The 21,517-nt window shown below is 39.6% G+C and overlaps 1 protein-coding gene across 9 annotated transcripts in view; it reads right to left on the reverse strand.

Annotated features, from left to right (window-relative positions):
- Nucleotides 1-21,517, reverse strand: part of KDM6A (lysine demethylase 6A) — a gene marked incomplete at both ends in the record, with an annotated part of 156,608 nt that overhangs the window by 108,254 nt on the left and 26,837 nt on the right. For all 9 annotated transcript variants that reach the window (XM_084276108.1, XM_084276106.1, XM_084276103.1 and 6 more), the window contains 2 exons: nucleotides 89-138; nucleotides 13,568-13,676. In XM_084276108.1, the coding sequence (XP_084132234.1) occupies nucleotides 89-138; nucleotides 13,568-13,676 (159 nt within the window). The remainder of the gene's footprint in view (nucleotides 1-88; nucleotides 139-13,567; nucleotides 13,677-21,517) is intronic.

The following is a 21,517-nucleotide window of genomic DNA, read 5'->3' on the forward strand; positions in this document are numbered from 1 at the left end:
AAACTATTTTAGAAATTAAAGTATTTTAGAAATTCAGTCATTTAGAATAATAAATTTAAAAAAAAAAATAAAAAAGGCATATACAGACCTTCCAGTAGTCAGATTGTAAACTGTAGTACCTCTGGTATGCAGATAATGCTGTAAGAAAGAAAAATGAATGTTGAATTTGTTTTGTCGCATTTTCTTCAAAGAAAGAGATAGAAAACCTTAAGAGTCAGAATACACAACATTAAAATGATAAATGATTTAATAAAAGTAACACTGCCACAGTAAGTACACTGTTGTGGGTAATTCATTCCTTAAGATTATAATTTTGTTTTATGAAATGTCAACCCAAAAGTGTATTTATTATTAATCTTACAAATGTAAATCAAGCAATATTTTAAAGAAAACCTATAACAACAGAAATAATTTGAAATTTTGGGATTTTCATCCTGGACAAAGCTGTTGTAAGATTTAAAAATTTAATCATGTAGCTCATTTACTATGCTCCCTGATGTCCTGTAATTTCTAAAGAACTGGTGCGGAGGGACATACAAAGAGAAATCAATTTCACATGCCCTTTCATTCAGTAACTAGAGAAACAAAAAGCAAGCGGAAAAAAGCTTACATCTTATTCAATATCTAAGACCAAGACTAACCTGGAAAACAGCACTGAGATCAACTCTGATCACTACACCGTCAGCTCTACTTAGCAAAAATTTCTCCCATCACCATTCCTGCATCCCTCTTCCCCGCTACAAATTCTGGTTGATTAATCTTGCCTTCCAGCTAACAGGCCATGTCAGACTAAAATGCAAACAGGCCTTATGTTCTTATAAGAACACTGGACTAGGCACCATCAAAAAATGGAGAATTTTAAACACAGATTACTGCAGTAACACCAAGGTTGATTTTTTCCAAGTATCTTCTTTCTAAGATTCAAGAACAATTTCTACGCAGTACACATTTTCCAAACAAGTGAAGACAACCTCTGCTTTGAGAAGTTACAAACACTGAACAAACCTCAAACAGATTAAGACAGCAAGAAGAGTTTGTACTTTGTATGTAGGTTCTTTTCCTGCAAGTACCATGGATAAACAACACCCCTAAATGTTATCACCCTTCAATGCCTGTCTTGCATATTCATATCCATAACTTAACAAAAGTCCCCAAGTGAAATAAGAACAAGACACACATAATGACAAGACACGCAGAGCTTTGGCTACTGAAGAATACAGCTTCACACTCATCTGCCCTATGGACATTAACTGCTGTGTCTTTTTAAACACCTCACTGATACATGCTGTATCATACACATAAGGTGCTCCTCACCACTGCAACTGCTTTGTGAAGCTAGCTTCTAATTTTGGTGCTCTAAATTGTGATTCATTTAAATGCCCAGACAAGGAAAAATAAATAAAATTAAAATAAAAATAATAAAATAGAATAAAATAAGGAGAACACTCACTACCAACATCCAATACGTGCAAATGTCTACATGGAACTCAGCTTTAAAATCTAGTCAGCAGGCTGAATCTTTCACAATGTAGAACACAACTCTCCACCTCTGAACACCCCTCCCAAAAATAATGGTACAAACTGAAGGGTATGTCAAAGTTTAAGAACATTAAGACCAACCATATTTCAGTCACATTCTGTAATTATGTTTATGAAGTATATTCACAGCAACACAAAATAGTCTCCTACCCCAAATACTCCTAGATTCATCTTCTCCAAAGTACTACTAATGACTTTGATGGAAATGCATAATCAGCTTTTTAACATGGGAATGAAATTCCTTTCCCAAGAAGGAAAACAAGCGTGCACACTATGAAACCATTTTAAACTGCACTACATTTAAATAAAAGGATTTTTTTTCCACTCAAGCACTACTTACCCCAATTTTAAAGGTTAAAACACACTACAAATACTTCAGCACCATATTACAGAAGATTTAGGAAACTTAGAATTTCTTGAAATCTAATCTTTTTTTTAAAAAGTAATTGTTGAAGTCAGTTATACAGAGGATATGGAAAAAATATTATTTCAAAAGTCTAATAAGTGCTATTAATATATACAGGGCAAATAGAAGGGAAAACTTTTTCAGTGTAGCTCTTCAAAAAAAAAATTAAAAAAAAAATTGAGGATTACCCATGTGAGCCTATCCCTTAAAGCCAAAATGTTTGTTTGCCTAGAGCAGTTAAGGTACTCCTAGTTAAATTATTATAAGCATCAACAGTTTTTTAAAACTGCAATAATAGGGAAGCCACAGAAAACCTGAAAAGGAAATAAAAAGGGGGAAGTGTGTGTGTGGGCGGGAGGGAAGCATGTTACTGCTATTCCATAACTAAATCACTCCGTACACAAGTGTAACGAAAAGGTGTAGAGGTCAATCCCATCTTCTTGCTCATAACTAGCTGGTCAGAGCATGCGCTGCCCTGTTCCCCAGGCAAAAAGAATCAGCGGAACAGAGCAGCACTGCAAAAACAGAGAAGGCACCTAAAGGTGTTCACTCAACCTAGACCCAAGTGTGCTCTTGCAGCTCAGAAGGCCAGTGGTATCCTGGGCTCCATCAGAAAAGGGGTGGCCAGCAGGGACAGGGAGGTGACTGTCCCTCTCTACTCTGCCCTCGTGAGGCCCCATCTGGAGTCCTGTGTCCAGGTCTGGGGCCCCCAGTACAAGAAAGATGTATAACTATTGGAGAGGGTTCAGAGGAGGCCACAAAGATGATTAGAGGGCTGGAGCACCTCCCCTATGAGGAGAGGCTGGAGGAGCTGTGCTAGCTCAGCCTAGAGAAGAGAAGGCTGTGGGGGGACCTCATTGCAGCCTTCCAGTACCTGAAGGGAACATACAAACAGGAAGGGAATCAACTTTTTTAAAGGACAGACAATGGCAGGACAAGGGGGAATGGACTAAAGCTAAAGGAAGGAAGGTTTAGATTAGATATTAAGGGGAAGCTTTTCACAGAGAGAGTGGTAAGTTGCTGGAACAGGCTGCCCAGAGAGGTGGTGGATGCCCTGTCCCTGGAGGTGTTCAAGGCCAGGTTGGATGAGGCCCTGGTCAACCTTGTGTAGATCCAGGCCTGGAGGTTGGTGTCCCTGCCTGTGGCAGGGGGGTTGGAGCTCTATGATCCTTGGGGCCCCTTCCAACCCAGACCATTCTATGATTCTATGATTCTGTGATAAAGCCTTGTGTCATGCAAGGAGGAAGATTGGGCAGGCACAGGAAACAGGATTTTCAAAAACTAAACCAACTTACTAGCAGTAGATCGTGAACCATAAATTTGAATTCTACCATATGTTCTACTCCCTGAGTGAGTCACGGGTGCGCAGATTATTTATCCGAAGTTTTACAGTGTAGAAATAAGAGTATCTTATCTAAAGACCCTATTATGGAACCACAAACAACTCCTCCCTTACATTAAGGTTACAAATTACAAACTTTAATAGATTAAGAAGAAAAAAAAAAGCAAGTGAATCTGCTGAGCAACAAAAATTTTCACAAGGCCTTATCTAACATATAGGCTATGCTTCATCAGCAAAATAATTCTAGTAATAGGATGATATTCTCTGTTTTAATAAAAACTGAAAATAAAGTCACTTGTGTCATGCTTCACATTAGTATTAAAAAGACAAACCCAAAACCAGCCAAACAAAAAAAAACACCTACCCAGCACTTAAAGGCTGCAATGTCTTTTCCACCTGCACTTGTCATCCAAGACTGCTCAGTCCACAGTGACACAATTTTTTTTGTAAAGAAAAAAATATTTCTATGAACAACTGCTCTTCCTTCAACTTGGGGTCGGTTCTCATTTAGACAGATACAAGTGAGCTACCCTGTTTCAGTTAAAATGTCCTTTTTTAAACATAATGCAGTGAGTGCTCTGAAACCACTTTAAGGCCCAACAAAATTCTGCAGACAGTTTTTCTGAGTAGGAACTTACTTTACCAATCTGAAAGTTTGCCACTGAAATTCTTAAGCTTAGGGAATTGTTGAAGGCTGAATACATAGGATTTTTTTTTTCTGCAGGCAAAACACTCACTGCACATCTAGAAAATGCATGTCCATACTCAGAAAGAACAAGACTGACTAACAACAGCAGGACAGTGTTTCTTGCTTCAATCTCAACTATATTCATAAGATGATCTAGTCAACCAAAGAAAATTGTTAAAAGCACAAAGCTGAGAGACCATGTTTAAGTATCTAAACCAGTACTGGACAAGTAACTCAAGAATTCCTAAAAAGCCATGCTCATAGTTAACTATCTCCACCCTTCTGCCCAGTATTTCATTAATGTACTTGTTTACACTCATCCTATTAGCATCTCTCTCCCAAACCCCACTTGCCTAACTAGTTGTCCTTATGATCACGCTCTTGAAGACCCAACAAGATACTGAGTGGCAGACAGAGCTTTTACCATCCCACCCAGAATAGGGGGTGTGGGATGGTCTATAAACCTTTTCATATCAAATCATCAGCTATTCTGCTTGGTAAGAATAAAAGAATTTTTACTTTAAATAGCTCTGAAAAGAAAAAACATCATCTTTCCACCTAAAGAATTAGTACTACTGGACAGTAAGAAACCTTCAGGTCAGACTTGTTTTGGAATAGGTCTTCAAGCCTCTGTCACCTCCTGCAGAGCTGACCCTCCATGAGTTCATACAGTCAAAGTCTACTGGTGTCCTCTTACACGTTTTTACAGCCACGCAGAACTATCCTCTTCACAATACCTACAGTTACTTAAACACTGCTGGCCATCAGTGTTTGTTCCCTAAAAGCTTGCCTTCCCTTCTTACTACGACAAGAGTCAAGGAACATCTCAGAATCAAGACAAGGATGAATACTTGTTTCTTATTCAGTCCTGTTTAAGTTTCCTTGATTTCACATAGATCACAAAAGAGATTTTATACATTAACATGTATGTGGTTTGTTTTTTTTTATTATTTTCAAAAGAAAATGGTAAAACTTCATAGAACACAAAATAGTTTCAGTAATACACAGATAATCTCGCTTTACATCCAAACTCCAAATATGTAACCTAAACAAGGTGAAAACAGGGAGCAGAACGTCTAGACTGAATGAAATGCCCCTGTCATTTCTAGCACATCTAATCACAAATTACACAATCACAGAAGGATGGCTTTAATGATCTGCTCTAACAAACCCACTTTATAACACCTGAAAATTTAAGAGGACTTTAAAAGTGATATGAACTTGCAACCATGCTTTATTTAGTGCTTGAGTAAGAAAAGGTGAACTAGATACTGACACCATCTAGTGGCACCTTGCAAGGCTAAACGTGACTAACAGATTTTTGGCTTGCTGAACTTTAAAAAGCTAAGAGCAAGCATCAACTTTATAGCATACCCCTGAAAAAAAAACTTTAAAACAACACGAAGCTCCATATTATTCTGTGAAAATCAATACTTTCTTAAAGAGAATTTTTTTAAATGCTAATTTTTAAAAGGGCACTAACATTTCTTAGTCCTTTTATTATATTAAAATTAGTCAGATAGAAAACTAGTTGAAGAACTGCATGAGGGAAGCAAGGAAAGGGTATGTGTGGCTTTAAATCTGACAAAGCATTCCAGAAAAAAAAAAAAAAATCTTCATTAAAAACCTAGGAGACATAGGCAGGATATGGAAACAACTTATTACATAGTGCAGGTTTGATCCATAATAGTGTTTTAACCTAGCAAGATAAACACTGCTGGGCCATAAAATTAAAGACATCAAAAGGTGAGGAAATTCCAAGTTTGAGTCCATGGAATTGACTCTTCTCTGGGTGAAGAAACTGGCTGGACAGCCGGGCTCAAAGAGCTGAGGTGAATGGAGCTGCACCCAGTTGGTGTCCGGTCACAAATGGTGCTACCCAGGGCTCAGTGCTTGGGCCAGTTCTCTAGCACCTTTATCAATGATCTGGCTGAGGGAATCGGGTGCAACTTCAGTAAGTCTGCAGTCAACACCAAGTTGTGCAGGAGTGTTGACGTGCTCGAGAGTACAACTGCTCTACAGAGGGATCTGGACAGGCTGCATCGATGGGCCGAGGCCAACCGTATGCGGTTCAACAATGACAAGTGCTGGGCCCTGCACTTGGGCCACAACCCAAGCAATGCTGCAGGCCTGGTGCAGTGGCTGGAAAGCTGTCCAGCAGAAAAGGCTGTGCCAGTGTCCTGTTTTCAGCTGGGATTAAGTTAATTTTCTTCCTAGCAGCTGGTATAACTTTGGATTTAGGATAAGAATAATATTGATAGCACACTGGTATTTTGGTTGCTGCTAGGCAATGTTTACACCAAGTCAAGGACCTTTCAGCTTCTCATACTGCCCCACCAGTGAGAAGGCTGAGAGTGCACAAGAAGCTGGGAAGGAACAGGGCCAGGACAGCTGACCCAAACTGGCTAAGGGATATTCTATACCATGAGGTCATGCTCTCCATGTAACTCAGGGGAAGCTGGCTGATGATTTAGACCACAGCTTGGGAACCAGCTGGGCACTGGTGGTTTGTGGGTGAAGAGCAAGTGTGCTGTGCATCACTCATTTTGTTTATTATCTTCCTTTTCTGTCCTATCAAAGTGTCGTTATTTCAACCCACGAGTTTTCCTTCCCTTCCCCCCAGTTCTCTTCTCCATCACACTGCACAGGGAACAAGCAAACAGCCATTTTGGGGTTGTTTCAGCTGCCTCTCAGGTTAAACCACAACAACTTGGCACTTATGAGGCTGCACCTCAAGTCCTGTGTTCAGTTCTGGGCCTCTCACTGTAAGAACATCATTGAGGTGCTGAGGCATAGCCAAAGAAAAGCATCAAAGCTGGTGAAGGGTCCAGAGCACAAGTCTCATGAGGAGCAGCTGAGGGAACTGGGGTTGTTCAGCCTGGAGAAAAGGAGGCTGAGGGGAGACCTTATGGCTCTCTACAGCTACCTGAAAGGAGGTTGTATGCAGATGGCTGTCGGTCTCTTCTCCTGAATAACAAGTGACAGGACAAGAGGAAATGGCCTCAAGTTGTGTCAGGGGAGTTTTAGATTGGACATTAGGAAAAAATTCTCCAACATAAGGGTTGTCAATCACTGGAAAAGGCTGCCCAGGGAAATGGTTGAGTCACCAACCCTGGAGGCATTTAAAAGATGTGTAGATGTGGCATTTAGGGACCTGGGTTATTGGTGGACTTGGCAGTGTTAGGTTAATGGTTAACCTTGATCTTAAAGGTCTTTTCCAACCAAAATGATTCTATGATTCTGTAATGACCAAAAAAATGCAGTGGAAGCTGGAGCAGCAAAATGCAGCTCAGGTGTTTTGTTCCACCATCAGGAAAGAGGTTGCCCTTTCACTTCCTCCAGAGATCTATGTTGAAAGTATCAGAGAGAATCAAAGGAGCCTGAAGCATGTCTACCTTCATTGTGTTAGAGGAAGACACACAAAGGCAACACAATCAAACAATTAAGAAAGATAAATCACCCAATAGTCCTCTAAGTACTTTTGTTAACAACTACACATCCTCATCTGGAAATACAATGCAGCAGCACGTGGCGAGAAGCCCACTGTAACAGGATCATGTCCAACTAAGGAGTTGCACAGAGAACTAAGTAGTACTAAAAATGTAAGATGTACACAATTTTCACAAGGATTTTCCTGTTCCAGAAATCCTTTAGATGATGGACTCTGTGAAAGGTCTTAAAATACTTAGAGTATCAGTGAAGGAACACAACAGAATTACACGAACCTCAAATATCCTTCAGTGAGCACATTCTGCAAAATGACTTTTAACCACCGGTTATTTAGTACACTGCCCAAAACGAACATTTTCAGACAAGTCAAAACCCACAGTCTATAATAACAATTTTCTACTACTAACCCCAGCACCCCTCCCCTATTATTCTAAACAACATTTTCATGTTCTAAGCTTAAGGTAATATGCTTAGTTATTTCTCTAGGAATTTCACACAACGGTTTGAACCGCCTGAACCACACTACATTTAACAGCAGCATCCTGGAGATAAAGAGCTCCAAATAGCAGGAACCCATTTTTTCCCTGTTATTACCAAACAACAACAACAACAAATCTTAAACCAAAAATTTAAAAATTTTACAAAAATAACCCCAACAGATCACACTTACTGGAAGCACAGCCCAACAGTACCCTGCTACAACAAGCCCAATCCTATCTGAGTTGGGAAGTTCTCGCCTGCATTTCCTAAGGCGGCTCCTACTACTCTGTACCTCAGGACACAGCACATCGAAATGCTTCCTAACGCCAACAGTTTCCTTTAAAGTCCTAGAGGACGAAGTCATTAACCACTATGGAGAAATTATCTACAGAACTGGAATTGTAAGTGCAAAGGAACACACAAATAGCGATGAATTTGGGAGTTGTTCTCACAACAAAACTACTTTACACAAGAACAATCAAAAAGGGTTTAAATTTTGGGCTGAGGCTGTATTTTAATAAATGAGCCCCTCCGTATTCATTCCGCATTTTCTTTCTCAGTTTTGTTTTAAATGTTGGCTTAACGATTGCTAAAAAAAATGCCCCTAGACTAACGAATGCGGATTTGTCTTCCAGATTAGTTAGAATAGTCTTATATTAGAGCCTTTGACAATGCAGTCACAATCTACAAACAAAATAATTACCACAAAAACTGTTCTGACATAGTACAGAAAAAATGTGATCACCACTTGAGTACAGCAACAAGAATTACTTTAGTGCAATATCTATTGTCCTCTAGTAAATGCAATGTGAATAATTGCATGTTTTTTCCCAAATCATTCATTAACTGCATTATCTACTTTTACTTCCAGGAATTTTCCTTAGAGAACAGCAATTCAAGGGAGACAAATGATAAAAGTATGTATGTCTCCACTTGTGCAACTGCTAACTCTCCTCCGAGCCAGTCACAGGCTGGAACACAGCCAATATATGTGACCCTCCTACAAAACAGATATACAGATCCCTTAAGAAAACACACAGATGATGTCAGAGTCCATGAGCTCATTAAACAACCATCAAGTAAAACCCAAACCTTAAAAATCACTGTCTACACTCTGTACTCCTTATGGAAACCAGAGTCATGGAACACAAAGTAATAGAAAGCCTCCAACATATCGATGCAACATCAGTTTCCTTAAAGACTAGGGGCACAATAATTTTGGAAAAATCCCATCCCTCCCATGGAATGCAACAGCAAAGTTCATAAGTATATACACCATGGAGTCCTAGCTGGATTCACAGGGTTGCCACTGTCCAAAAGCCTACATGACAACTCATCAGCCTCCTCTGGCAAAACCTGAGGCTGAGGTTTCACATTCTGGGGCAATTACATCACTTTTTTCTGCTAGGTTATTTTTCAGTTGGACCAGTTCCCATCACAGCTGCACGTTCAGCTGTGCCAGCACAAAGCAGAGAGCAGCAACAAGCAGATGGGGGGTGCCACTAAAGACACACCCAGGGAACAATGGGTTTGGAAACCTCTGAAACAATCAAACAGCTGGGGAATAGCTGCTTCATTTAAAGAAAGACAGAAAAAAAGAAAGAAAAAAAAAAAAAGAGGAAGACATCAGATTAAAGTTAAGCAAATGCTACTGGGGAAACTTAATAGCTCTGACTGGAAGGAGTGAACATCCTCATTTTGAGAAATCCTGAAGCCAAACTGACCAGTAATGATCAAGATGATGAAAGCTGGGCAAAGAAACCACCTTGAACATGCTTGCTAAGCTGAACCAATCTGCCTTGGTTGTAATCATGTGAACACACGTCAGTGGCTCACAGTATCCAAAATTCTGCAAAAAAGGTTGATACCTTGCCTAGGACCTCCTCTCAAGAGAAGCAGAGTGCAATTAATGAGACAACTCAATTTCATGGCTGCAGCGAAAGCCCTTTAGCTAACAGCAGCAACTCAAACGTACTGCATCTGGGAAAACTGCAAGCTGCAGACCAGCTCTGGATTTTACAGGCTAGGAAAAAACACCATGATACTCCAGGCTGACCTCAGACATAATGCAGAGGGGAACAAACCTCAAACATTAATTTGTGTTGTCTCCAACGGTAGCTGTGAGATTACAAATGCTTCTTTTTGATGGGGGGTGGAAGGGGGAGCAAATTAAATCTGGACTTCAGTGGCTACCTGTGACAGAAAACAAGGCACTTCAAGAGAAATTACAGATTTCACTTAAAAATATAAATACAGATGCTAGATGTGTTTAGAAGTTCCAGAAGGCATCAGCCATGAACTTACTCCACACTCAAAGGTATCCTGCCCCTAACTCACATTCCCTTCATATATGCAGCAAGGGAAGTATTTGTCTGGTTAGTTCCAATAACGGTGTGCACTAACCTGCCAAGAATCTTTCTCAAGGTCCATCTCCTATGGGGTGAGAGTCCTAATTCTTGTAAGCAAAGAACCCACAATCTTTTTTACTACACTGATAAGAAAGTATTAGCTCCACGAAAATACTAATGTACAACAAGTACATCCAAGTGAATGATCCACCTTTGTCAATGTAATTGTGAAAAAAGGAGATGGATCAAAACAGAAGAAACTGAACACCTAAAACATAACAGATCTGTATCAGCCAAGAACTGCTTCACCTTGATCACTGATCAGACTTGTGCGATCAACTAACAGCTTTGTTCTACTTCACACAAACTGTATTGCCAATGCTTCTGAACAGGGAACACTAGTACATTGGCCTTTAATAGAAAGACAAATTTCTACATTATATACAAAAGTGTACACAATTATTAAACTATTTAATTCAGTAAATAATAGGATTCCAAGGGAAAGACAAGTTCTTCAGCATTAGTCATACTACTATCATGTGATATTTCATTAATTACATTCAGTTTATGAAATACATCAACTTCTCTACAACTTGTCCAAGACTAACTTCAGACTGCACAGCTTTACAGTTCTGAAGATCATCCTGCTTCTGCATCTTACACTTACGGAACTTCAGGACTTAAAGACTGGATAAAATATACACTAGTGAGATCAAAACATTTCTGGATTCCTTTACTTTTCAGTTCCCAAGTGTTTAAAATTTAACTTTAACCGCTGTTAGAATGTATGATCATTAAAGTAACAGAATTTATAAAATGGAATAGAATTTATTTTTACTTGTAACATATAATACAACAGATTCTACTTCTTTCAAGTAACAGTGGTAAATTAATTACAGAACACTTAGGACTTTTTGTGTGATTGACAGGACTTTTATAGTCTTCCGTACTGGAGTTCAACAACTGCAGTGAACATGTGTCCCTCAATAAAAATCCTTTAACTTCCCTTTTCCATTAATTAAAATTCCACCAGTATTACTTTCAATACTACCCCATTTCTTTGAAAATACAGGTGCAACTCTTTTTTAAAAAATAAACTTCATTACTGACGAAGTTTTATTCATGTCTTGAGATTTCTTTTCATGATTACGATGCAACTTTAAACAGAGATCTAAGAAAACACGAAGTATTTTAATTCAGGTTTTTAATAACCAAATATTTATTCCCACATTCTGCTCATACTTGTTTACAGTTCTGGAAAATTGGTATTTTCAAGTATCATTCATATTTTTTGTACTTGTTCTTAAAACTGTATGTGAAGCACAAAGCAGACTCCCCATCAGTAAACATCATTTCTGATCTGTAGCAATGCTAGTCCCATCACTCCTAACGGCTCCCAACTCAACAGCAGAGTTAGTACAGTTCAGCCCACAATCCTGCACTGTCTTTGCTAAATACCATTCATCCAGTAAGCCCTGCTGCACTCCCATAATACCAAGTTGCATTAGGCTAATCAGAAACAGCAGTGTAAGTTGTTTGCAGAGGGCCTGACACCCACTGTGGCATGAAGTGGAAACAGGACAAGATGAGTATTTAACCCTATGCCTCAGTCAGCAGCACAGCAGATTCTTTGGGAATCCACAGCATAACAAAAACAAGCACTCTATGGGCCCACAAGCAACAGAGCACAAGTGTACGTAAGACTCTGGGCTTCCTAGCTGCAACGATGGCAGAAAGTATTTAAGTGGTTTCAAAAACTGATGAAGCAGAGACCTAAATCCATACTGGGATCAGTGTCGTTTAGGGTGTCTTCATCCATGACACAATGACACAGAGGGATCCAGTGTACCCTCAGCAAGGTTGCAGATGACACCAAGCTAAGTGGTGTGGTTGACATGCCAGAGGACAGGGTATCATCCATAGAGAACTGGACAGCTTAGAGAGAAGGGGTCATGAAAACTTCATCAACTTCAACAAGGACAAGTGCAAGTTCCTGCACATGGGTTGGGACAATCCTCATTACCAATACAGGATGGATGATGACTTGATTGAGAGCTGCCCTGCAGAAAAGGACTTGAGGGTTCAGGTACGACAAAAAGCTGGACATGAGCCAACAATGTGTACCTGCAGCCCAGAAACCCAACTGCATCCTGGGTTGCGCCAAAATAAGTGTGACTAACAGGAGGGGATTCTGCCCCTCTACCCTGCTGAGACCCCACCTGTAATAATGTGTCCAGCTCTGGAGCCCTCAAAACAAGGACAGAGACCTGCTGGAGCAAGTCCAGAGAAGGGCCATGACAATGATGAGAGGGCTGGAGCACCTCACCTATGAAAACAGGCTGAGAGAGTTGGGCTTCTTCAGCCTGGAGAAGAGAAGGCTCCAGGGAGATCATCTAGCAGCCTTCCAGTACCTAAAGGGGCCTACAACAGGTAATCTGGGGAAGGACTGTTTGTAAGAGCATGGAGTGACCAGACAAGGGGCAATGGTTTTAAACTAGAGCAGGGTAGGTTTAGATTAGACATTAGGAAGAAGTTCTTCACTGTGAGGGTGGTAAGACACTGGAACAGGCTGCCCAGAAAGGTGGTGGAGGCACCATCCCTGGAGACATTTAAGGTCAGGCTTGATGAAGCTTTGAGCAATTTGACAGTTAAGTGTCCTAGCTTACTGCAGGGGGTTTGACTAGATGACCTTTAAAGGTCCCTTCCAACCTAAGGCATTATACCATTCTGTGACTCTAAATAAACCACTCCCAACCCTCTCCCAATCCCCTCTGTCCATTCTTGCAGTCAGTACTTAAAATGGAACGCTGCACACATGAAGTGAGGATTGTTGCTTCTGAATGAACACTTTCAGCCTAGCCTTACCTGTCAAGACTGTGGATGCAAATGAAAGCACTAAGACAGGGTCCCATCCTGTGCACTATGTCTCCCACCGCCTCCCAGGAAACCTTCAGAGGCATGGGTGCAACTGCCCTTACAGTCATGCAATAATGAACCAGAAACAGGAAGCAGGTAGTGTGGAACTACTGAATAAACTAAAGAAACTTTGTTTTCATACCTGAAACAGTAATGTTTTGTTTTTGTGGGTTTTTTTTTCCAATTACAAAAGATAAGGGGGAGGGGGAAGGGGAGTGATGAGAAATTGGAATACAACTGTTTTTGTAAAGACATCAGTCTCATGCTGTTATGGGCTTTGAAACAGAGTACAAACCAAGAAAAAGGTGAGTTATGCACATGTTTTTCAATTTACTGTGTTACCCACATCATATGACAACCCCCCAGTGACATTTATCAGAAGTACTAAAAAACCTTACCTTTTGGATAATCTTCCAATAAGAGGTTGAAGTGACCTAACTGACAAAAGAAATCAGACTCGACCTTTCCTTCAGCTTTCAAAATTAGCGATTCATAGCAGCGAACAGCCTGAGAAAAAGAAATACAAGGTTTTCAAAATTCTGTATTTAACCAAAGCAAATAATATAACTTCTGTACATGTTGTGAGAAATAACAAAGTTTCTCGTTAGCCTGCAAGGCAGGAAGTCAACAAACACTTTCAGTAACATAGTTTGCATTATTTTTCAAAGAAGAGATGTAATATTTAAGATATTGAAGATTTGAAAGTTTACCAATTCAAATGCAAATTGACAGCAGATAAACAATAGAAGTTTTCTCTAGTTTATTTGTGGGCTCCAGAAACATTTGCTTTCCCAAACATAAACCTCTATCATACACGATGATTTTTAATTTAAAAATCAATGAGATGAAAAAGGATTGATTCCTTCTTTTCAATCTGTAAGACAGAAACCACTCTGACTTTATTCTCATTCTCTGTTTTTTTTCTAAAGGAGTCACATTTCATTCTGGCTTTTGCTAAACTGACAGATGCACCACCTCAACACGCTCGAGCAATTTATATACCTTAGCATTATTTCCCCAAGATCTGATTCTTTCCACATACCTCTAACATGTCATAAAATGCACTTTCCTACCTTTTAAGTACTACACAGACTAAGTAAAGCTAAAATTAGAAACATGAATTGAATCAGATGAGAATTTTAGTCTGAGAAAAAGTTGCCCTACAAGTTTTTAAGTGTCACACACAATCGACGCACATTCTGCGCTGCAAACACGTTTTTAACAAACTGAATTGATACTTAATATACACCACAGTGGTCATGATCTACTACCTAGTACAGTTACCTCAAGGCCCTATTTACACTTTGGAAATGAATAAATGAAGCAGGTTTCCTAATTTTTTGAACTTCAAGTTTCTTGATTTTGAACACATTAGTCATTAAAATGAATAAATTTAAAATGAAGGTCCTCTGCACCAGCAGAAGACTTCATAGTTGTCACCAGCTTGACAAACAGATTCAAGTTCTGGCTGGTTAACCCATGACTTCACCAACTCATGGTTTGACTATGTTTCAAATTTGGTTGCAATTATGAACTGTTTGATTTTAATATATTGTGGTAATCAAAACCCTTAATACTTAATCTGAAATCATGAGCTTCGTTGTCATTTTACTAACACTGTCATTTCAAATGTGGAAAAAAATAAAAATCCATCTATCCTGTAATATTTAAGCCTGAATACTAAATCAATAGTCTTGCCCACATTTACGATTTACTTCTTGCACGCTTGTGTTAATCACTGAAATAAGAAATGCCAACAATGAAATGTTAAGAAACAGTTGATACACCCATGGAAAATCCAAATTACTGATTTAATTTGTACATTTGCCATTTTTAATGTGCTATGCTGGTTTTAAATGTATTTTTAAATGGTGAGCCCTAGTAAGACAGGTGTTATTGTTTAACCCCAGCTGATAACTAAGCACCACACAGCCACTCAACTCACTGCCCCCACCCCCTCAGGTAGGATGGGAAGGAAAATGGAAAAAACCCACAAAAACACTCACTCATAGGTTGAGATAAAGACAGTTTAATTGGAAAACAAAGAAAAATAACAACATGATTATCCATATTGAGTATAGTGTGTGCGTGTGTATATAAAAACAAGTGATGCACAAATACAACTGCTCAGCACCTGGGCAGAAAGGAAAAAAGACCCCTGATGCCCAGTCTGTTTCTGAGCAGCAACCCCACCTTTCAAGTAGCTTCCTCAGTTATATGCTGAGCATGCCATCATACGGTAGGAAATAGCCTTTTGGTCATTTGGGGTCAGCTACCCTGGCTGTTGTTTCCCGCCCGCCCCCCGCAATTTCTTATGTACCCCCAGCCTGCTCGCTGGTGGGGTGAGAAGCAAAAAACGGCCTTGGCTCTGTGTTACCCCAACCCCATTTTCAGCACAAATACAAACCAGCCCCTACTAGCTACTATAAAGAAAATTAACTGTATCCTAGTCAAAACCAGCACAACGGGCCTTGCTGTACTCAAATGAGCATAACACCATCTGTGTGACCAGGTGAGTGGGTCTCAGTATGCCAAGCTTGAGGTGTATTACAAATGCTTTCACCTAACTTCTGAGACTGGAATTGCCTTATTTCATGTTTTCAGAAACAAAGCTCTGATGGATAAAAACAAAGCTATGCTCCCACAGAACTGCAACATAAAGTGTAACATCTATCACAAATTTATTAGTTTTGTGTGTCGTATTCAAATGATTTACTAAAACCATTTAAATTACCTATTTCAAACTGTAGCTATCTGGCCATATTCCAAAAATATTAAATTGAGATGCGTATTTTCCTCGACATCAAAGAGCTGTGGTGGCATTTTTCACTCGTGTGGCAAGCTTTGCCTCGGCGAATTGTACTGCAAGAACCTGGCTGGTTGGTTGGACTCAAGAGCTGCTCGATATACAAGTGGACACAAGTGGTGTTCCTCAGGGGTTGGTACTGGGACCAGCAGTTTAACGTCTTTGTTGGCAACATGGTCAGCGTGACCAAGTGCATTCTCAGCAAGTTTGCCAAGGACACCAAGCTGTGTGGTGCTACTGACGTGCTAGAGGCAAGAGATGACATCTAGTGGGACCTTGACACGTTTGAGACATGGCCCTGTGTGAACCTCATTAAGTTCAGCACAGCCAAGTGCACAGCCCTGAACATGGGTCAGAAAAATCCCAAGCACAATTACAGTGCAGAGCAGGGCCATGAGGATGACCAGAGCACCTCTCCTGTGAAGAAAGGCTGAGAGAGTTGGGCTTGTTCAGCCTGAAGAAGGCTCCAGACTGATCTTCCAGCAGCCTTCAAAGTACCTGAAGGGGGGCATACAGGAAACCTGGAGGCTGTTTACAAGGGCATGGAATACACAGGACAACAGCTAATTGGTTTAAACTAAAAGGGGGTAGATGTATTTTACACATTAGGAAGAAATTCTTCCCTGTGAGGATGGTGAGACACTGGCACAGGCTGCCCAGAGAGGCTGTGGAAGCCCTGTCCCTAGTAGTGTTCAAGGCCAGGTTGGATGGGGCTTTGGGTAACCTGGTCTAATGGAGGCTGTCCAGGGTTGCAACTGGATGGGCTTTCAGGTCCTTTCCAAACCAAACTGTTCTGTGATTATGATAAATATAACCTCCTGGACTGCAGATGACTTAAAAAAGATGATCTCGTTTACTTCTGCAGAGAAATGCAGGGCTTTGGGCAACTTGGTGTAGATGGTCACTAAGGTCCCTTATAATCCAAACTGTTTGTAATTCTGTAACTGGAATACTGTTGCAGTTAATCAAAGCTACTGCTCCTTTAATTTTATTCCCACTGCTATGAATACCTCTTAAGAAAGGATCATACTCTTGGTCTGAAGAGTATGATCCTTGGAATCAGAAGCAAAGCATGCTAGTCCAAAATGAGTTTCTTAAAATTCCTAGGTGTGCATGAAGCGACTGTCAACGTTCAGGATCATCAGATGATGATCACATTCTCATGTGCCAGTGTTTTAATACAGAATCTTAGGGTTTTTGCCTTACTTTCTTCTCCCAACATTTCGCTCTCATCTCTCAATTTGTACAAATCATAACACAATTCTTGCTGGTGCCCCTAACGTTACTGTCACAGATTAATCTGCAGGCAAGGCTTTCCATTCATTTATGATATGCGATACCCGCTGCTGCTGCTGAAGAGAATATTCACACTGTGACATTTTCTTAAATTAATGTTTCTGTATTCTATGATTTAGTCACTGTTCAGAGCATATAAAAACTGCCACCATAAAAGGTAGCTTACAAAAACTGTTGGAGATGAAGTTTTAAGGTAGTTTATTTCCTGAATTAGGTGGGTACAGGTATTTAAAGGGGACTTGACTTTATGAACAAGTATCAACAGGATTTTTCTATACACATGATCAAGGAAATAAATCACATGAACTTAAACAGCTAAGCACCCAGGGACCCTTAACATTTCCCCAGCCCCTTTTTAAGTAAATTCTCATTAAAAGAATTATCATAAGTACCTGAAGCACTATATATAGTTGGGATACAAAAAGCTGTGCCCAAGCCTTTCACACAACTCAAATCAATCCTCAACAAGGCAGGTTTTTACTTTGCTTTGGAATACACTTTGAGGATATCAGTAAGGCATCTTGCACCAGCACAAGGCAAGGCATGGGACATCAGAGCTGCAAACCAGAACTTTCCCTTTAAGTAGCAGTTAACTTACAGTTAAGTCTAATTAACTCTTAACAGTTAGCTGTTACCATAAGAGCAGTTCAACTGCACCATTTAGTACTCTCTCAGCTGATCTCTAACTTACTGCAACATTATCAGGGAAAAACCTTACATTTACACAAACAAATTGTGAACGTTGCTTCATATGAATTTTTAAAATTGTTCTAGAACATTCTAACAAAATGAAACAGAAAGTAAGAGCAAGGATTTCTTCCTCTGTGGGAACACCAAAGCCAACCTCTGATGAACGAGCAGAGCGGTCAGTACACGGCTCTCGTTCTTCCTCGGAGCTAGACCAGATTAATCTAGATAAACCGATTTTTTCAGCCTTGGTTTTGGTAGTGAAAAACTTTTGTTCCCACCAAAATCCTCCATAAATATCTCTTTAGAAAGGGACAAGCTTTTTTCTGCATAGATAAGAAGTTGTCTCTTAGTCAGATGGTCAGATGCGAAGTGTTTTGAAGAGAGAGGTCACAACTACACGTAGCTGTCTGCGGTTTCTTTGAAGGAATAATCAAACGATCTCATTTCAGTGGCTCTGTAATGGCAAAGGCCATCGATGGCACCACTTGTGCAAGCAATTTAAATCATCCTGAGACACTCAGAATTCTAAGGAAGTTCAAAACCCCTCTGGATTTTAAGTATTGTTATTTCTCCACATCGTTTGGATTTGTAAGGGCACTCAACGGAGCCAGCCTTGAGAATTGCTGGTATTGACAAATTAACGAGGAAAAGAAAGAATCTGAAATGAAAAGGATGATTGCTATACTTTGTCACACACTTTCTTCCCTTTGTTCAAGGCTGCACAAAGATAAAAGGGAAATCTGAAGAATTTAGGAACTTGGCAAAATCATCACCTACGCTGCTTCCCAGTGAGGCAAGCAGAGCAGAAGCAGAAGCAGGAAGCAAACGCAGTAACGGCCGCAGGAAAAGCAGCTGGCTTATGAGATACACAAAAAAAACCCCATTCACACTCTTTGCCACCTGCTTGATTAAAAACAAACTGAAGCAATACATCATCATCAACACCTCTGACATGACAGTTACAAGCCCCTATTATGACATCATAGTTCATGACTGAGAGCAATCTGATTTCACAAATTCAACCACCAGCTCTTAGGACACATTTAAATGCGATACAGAGAAGAAGAAAAAGGCTTAGTGTAATTTTCAACTCGGAAAAAGCTAGCAAAACATTCCTGTGTGTTCACAAAAGGAAAAAATAATTCCATTATAACCTTTAAAATGCACTACCAAATCCCTGTACATTCACTGCTTATTATTCCAAAGGAAGAGCAACTAGAATGTTTTTTCACTCTGTTTTGAGAGCCTTTCCCCCCCTAAAAACCCCACAAGCAAACAAAAATAATCCCACCAAAAAATGCTAGTTTTCACTATGATTAACATGATTTCTTTTCATGAAGACCCCAGAGTTGGAAACTGTAACAAAACAAAACCCAATAGATAAAAACGAGAATTCTAAATATTATAGAGGAAGTCACTGAGACATATAACAGTTCCACTTCATAAAGAAGATGGAAGGACAATTTCTATTTCAACTAATATGAAGGAAAAACGTTTACTATTATCACTGGTTGCAATTATTTGTATTTTACAGCACAAATTCAAATTACAGTTAATCAATTATAAAAAAAAAAAAACCAAAAAATCAATACAGCTTTTTTGAATAGTTTATAAAGATGATGTAATGCCATCTTTTCTTACTCCCGACAAGCATGATTAACTAAGATGAAAGCAGCAGTGTTAAATGGCCAAACATGACTAGACATCGATTATTAATTCTTTAATACAGTAACAATATGAAAACAGGAGTGCAGTGAGTTGACAAATTTTTACTTAAAACAGAAAAGACACTGACAACCACAGAAAACCAAAAAAGCTAGCCATATAAATAGTCATCATGGCAACAGCTGGGCAGTAAAGCAGAGCGAAATAAAAACATTTTAAATTTTACCAGGTGGCAAATGAACAATTTGAAAAAACAAAAGATTTTTTTATCAAGGCCAATTACAAGGTCCTGCACACGGGTCAGCACAATCCCAGCACAGCTACAGGCTGGGCAGAGAATGGATTGAGAGCAGCCCTGAGAAGGACTTGGGGCTGCTGCTGGATGAGAAGCTCAGCGCGACCCAGCAATGTGCACCTTCAGCCCAGAAAGCCAACCATGCCCTGGGCTGCATCAAAAGCAGTGTGGCCAGCAGGTCAAAGGAGGGGATTCTGCCCCTCCACTCTGCCCTCCTGAGACCCTGCCTGGAGTACTGTGTCCAGCTCTAGAGCCTTCAACACAAGAAGTACATGGACCTCTTGTGGCAAGTGGAAGCTGTCCCTGCCCATGGCAGGGGGTTGGAACTAGGAGGTCTCTAAGGTCCCTTCCAACCCAAACTATTCGGTGATTCCAGGATAAATACGACCTCCTTGACTGCAGATGACATAAAAGATCATCTCCTACTTCTGCAGAGAAGAGCACACTATTAATATTTGATTGAAAGTAACCTATATTTATTCAGCAGATCTTCCACTGAAGGCTCTCATGTTATTTATGGATGGCACAACACTCATCTTCCCTTACTTTCTCAGTATCAATTCTCACAACATTTAAAGCATGTTTATATACTGGTTTTGTGAAGCTCATGAAATGAAATGTATTATGAAATTTGTCTCTCAGCATAAGTTTACTCTCCTGTTATTTCAAATATGGATTATATTATACAGATGCCTCAGTAAATGTTAGATATACAGCATGCTGGGTACAAACATGTTCATGTCCCAAGAGACTTAGTCCTCAAGAAGGAAAACAAGACCTGGGCTCTTTGAGGCTTTTAGTTTTGTAATATTTCAGTGGTATATTGGAACATTATGAAGATACTCCAATTTGATAATAATATTTAAGAACATTTCTCAAGGATTGTATCATCAATTTTGACGCATTTGACTTGCCATGATTACTCCTTCATGTAACAGGACAAAAGAAAAACAGTTGAAGATATATATAAAGAAGAAAAGCAGGTGTGCACATTCATAGCTTTGTAACAGTTAAGATTCATTCTCTTTAAAAGCCACTACTGTAGTCTAGGACTTCTCTATATCGCCATCATTTGAAACAAGTATTTGTTACAACTACCATATAATCTGGAAGTGGAAGAGAGGAGAAGTAGCAAATAGGAAAAGTAAAATCAAGGTCGCTCAGTTTACAACTGAAAATTAACCCAAAAATTAATTGAAAGGTAAATAGCACAAAAGTGTTCTAGAGACTAGAGTGAAAGAAGCACACTGTGATCATAAGAAACAAACAGTAAAATAATAATAATAAAAAAAAAAACAATTTAGGAAGCTACTGTGGAGAATTAGTATCACCAAAGCAAACGCCATCGTCAGATGGAGAATAGGAGATACTAGTAACTTAAAAGTTATTCCTCCTGAAGCCAATTACAATTGAAAAATAAGGGATATTGTTTCATAAAAAGCACAGAATTGCAGATGAGAATACAAAATAGAATATATGCAAATCAATGATAAATGGAGAAAACTGGCATTTTAGTGTGTGTAGGGGGAAACCAACTTGCCACCACAGAATATAGAACATCTACTAGAACTCTAAGTCATTATTTATAAGTGTCTT

Source organism: Gallinula chloropus (genome assembly GCF_964237585.1).
Source record: "Gallinula chloropus genome assembly, chromosome: 1".
Classification (NCBI taxonomy): domain Eukaryota; kingdom Metazoa; phylum Chordata; class Aves; order Gruiformes; family Rallidae; genus Gallinula; species Gallinula chloropus.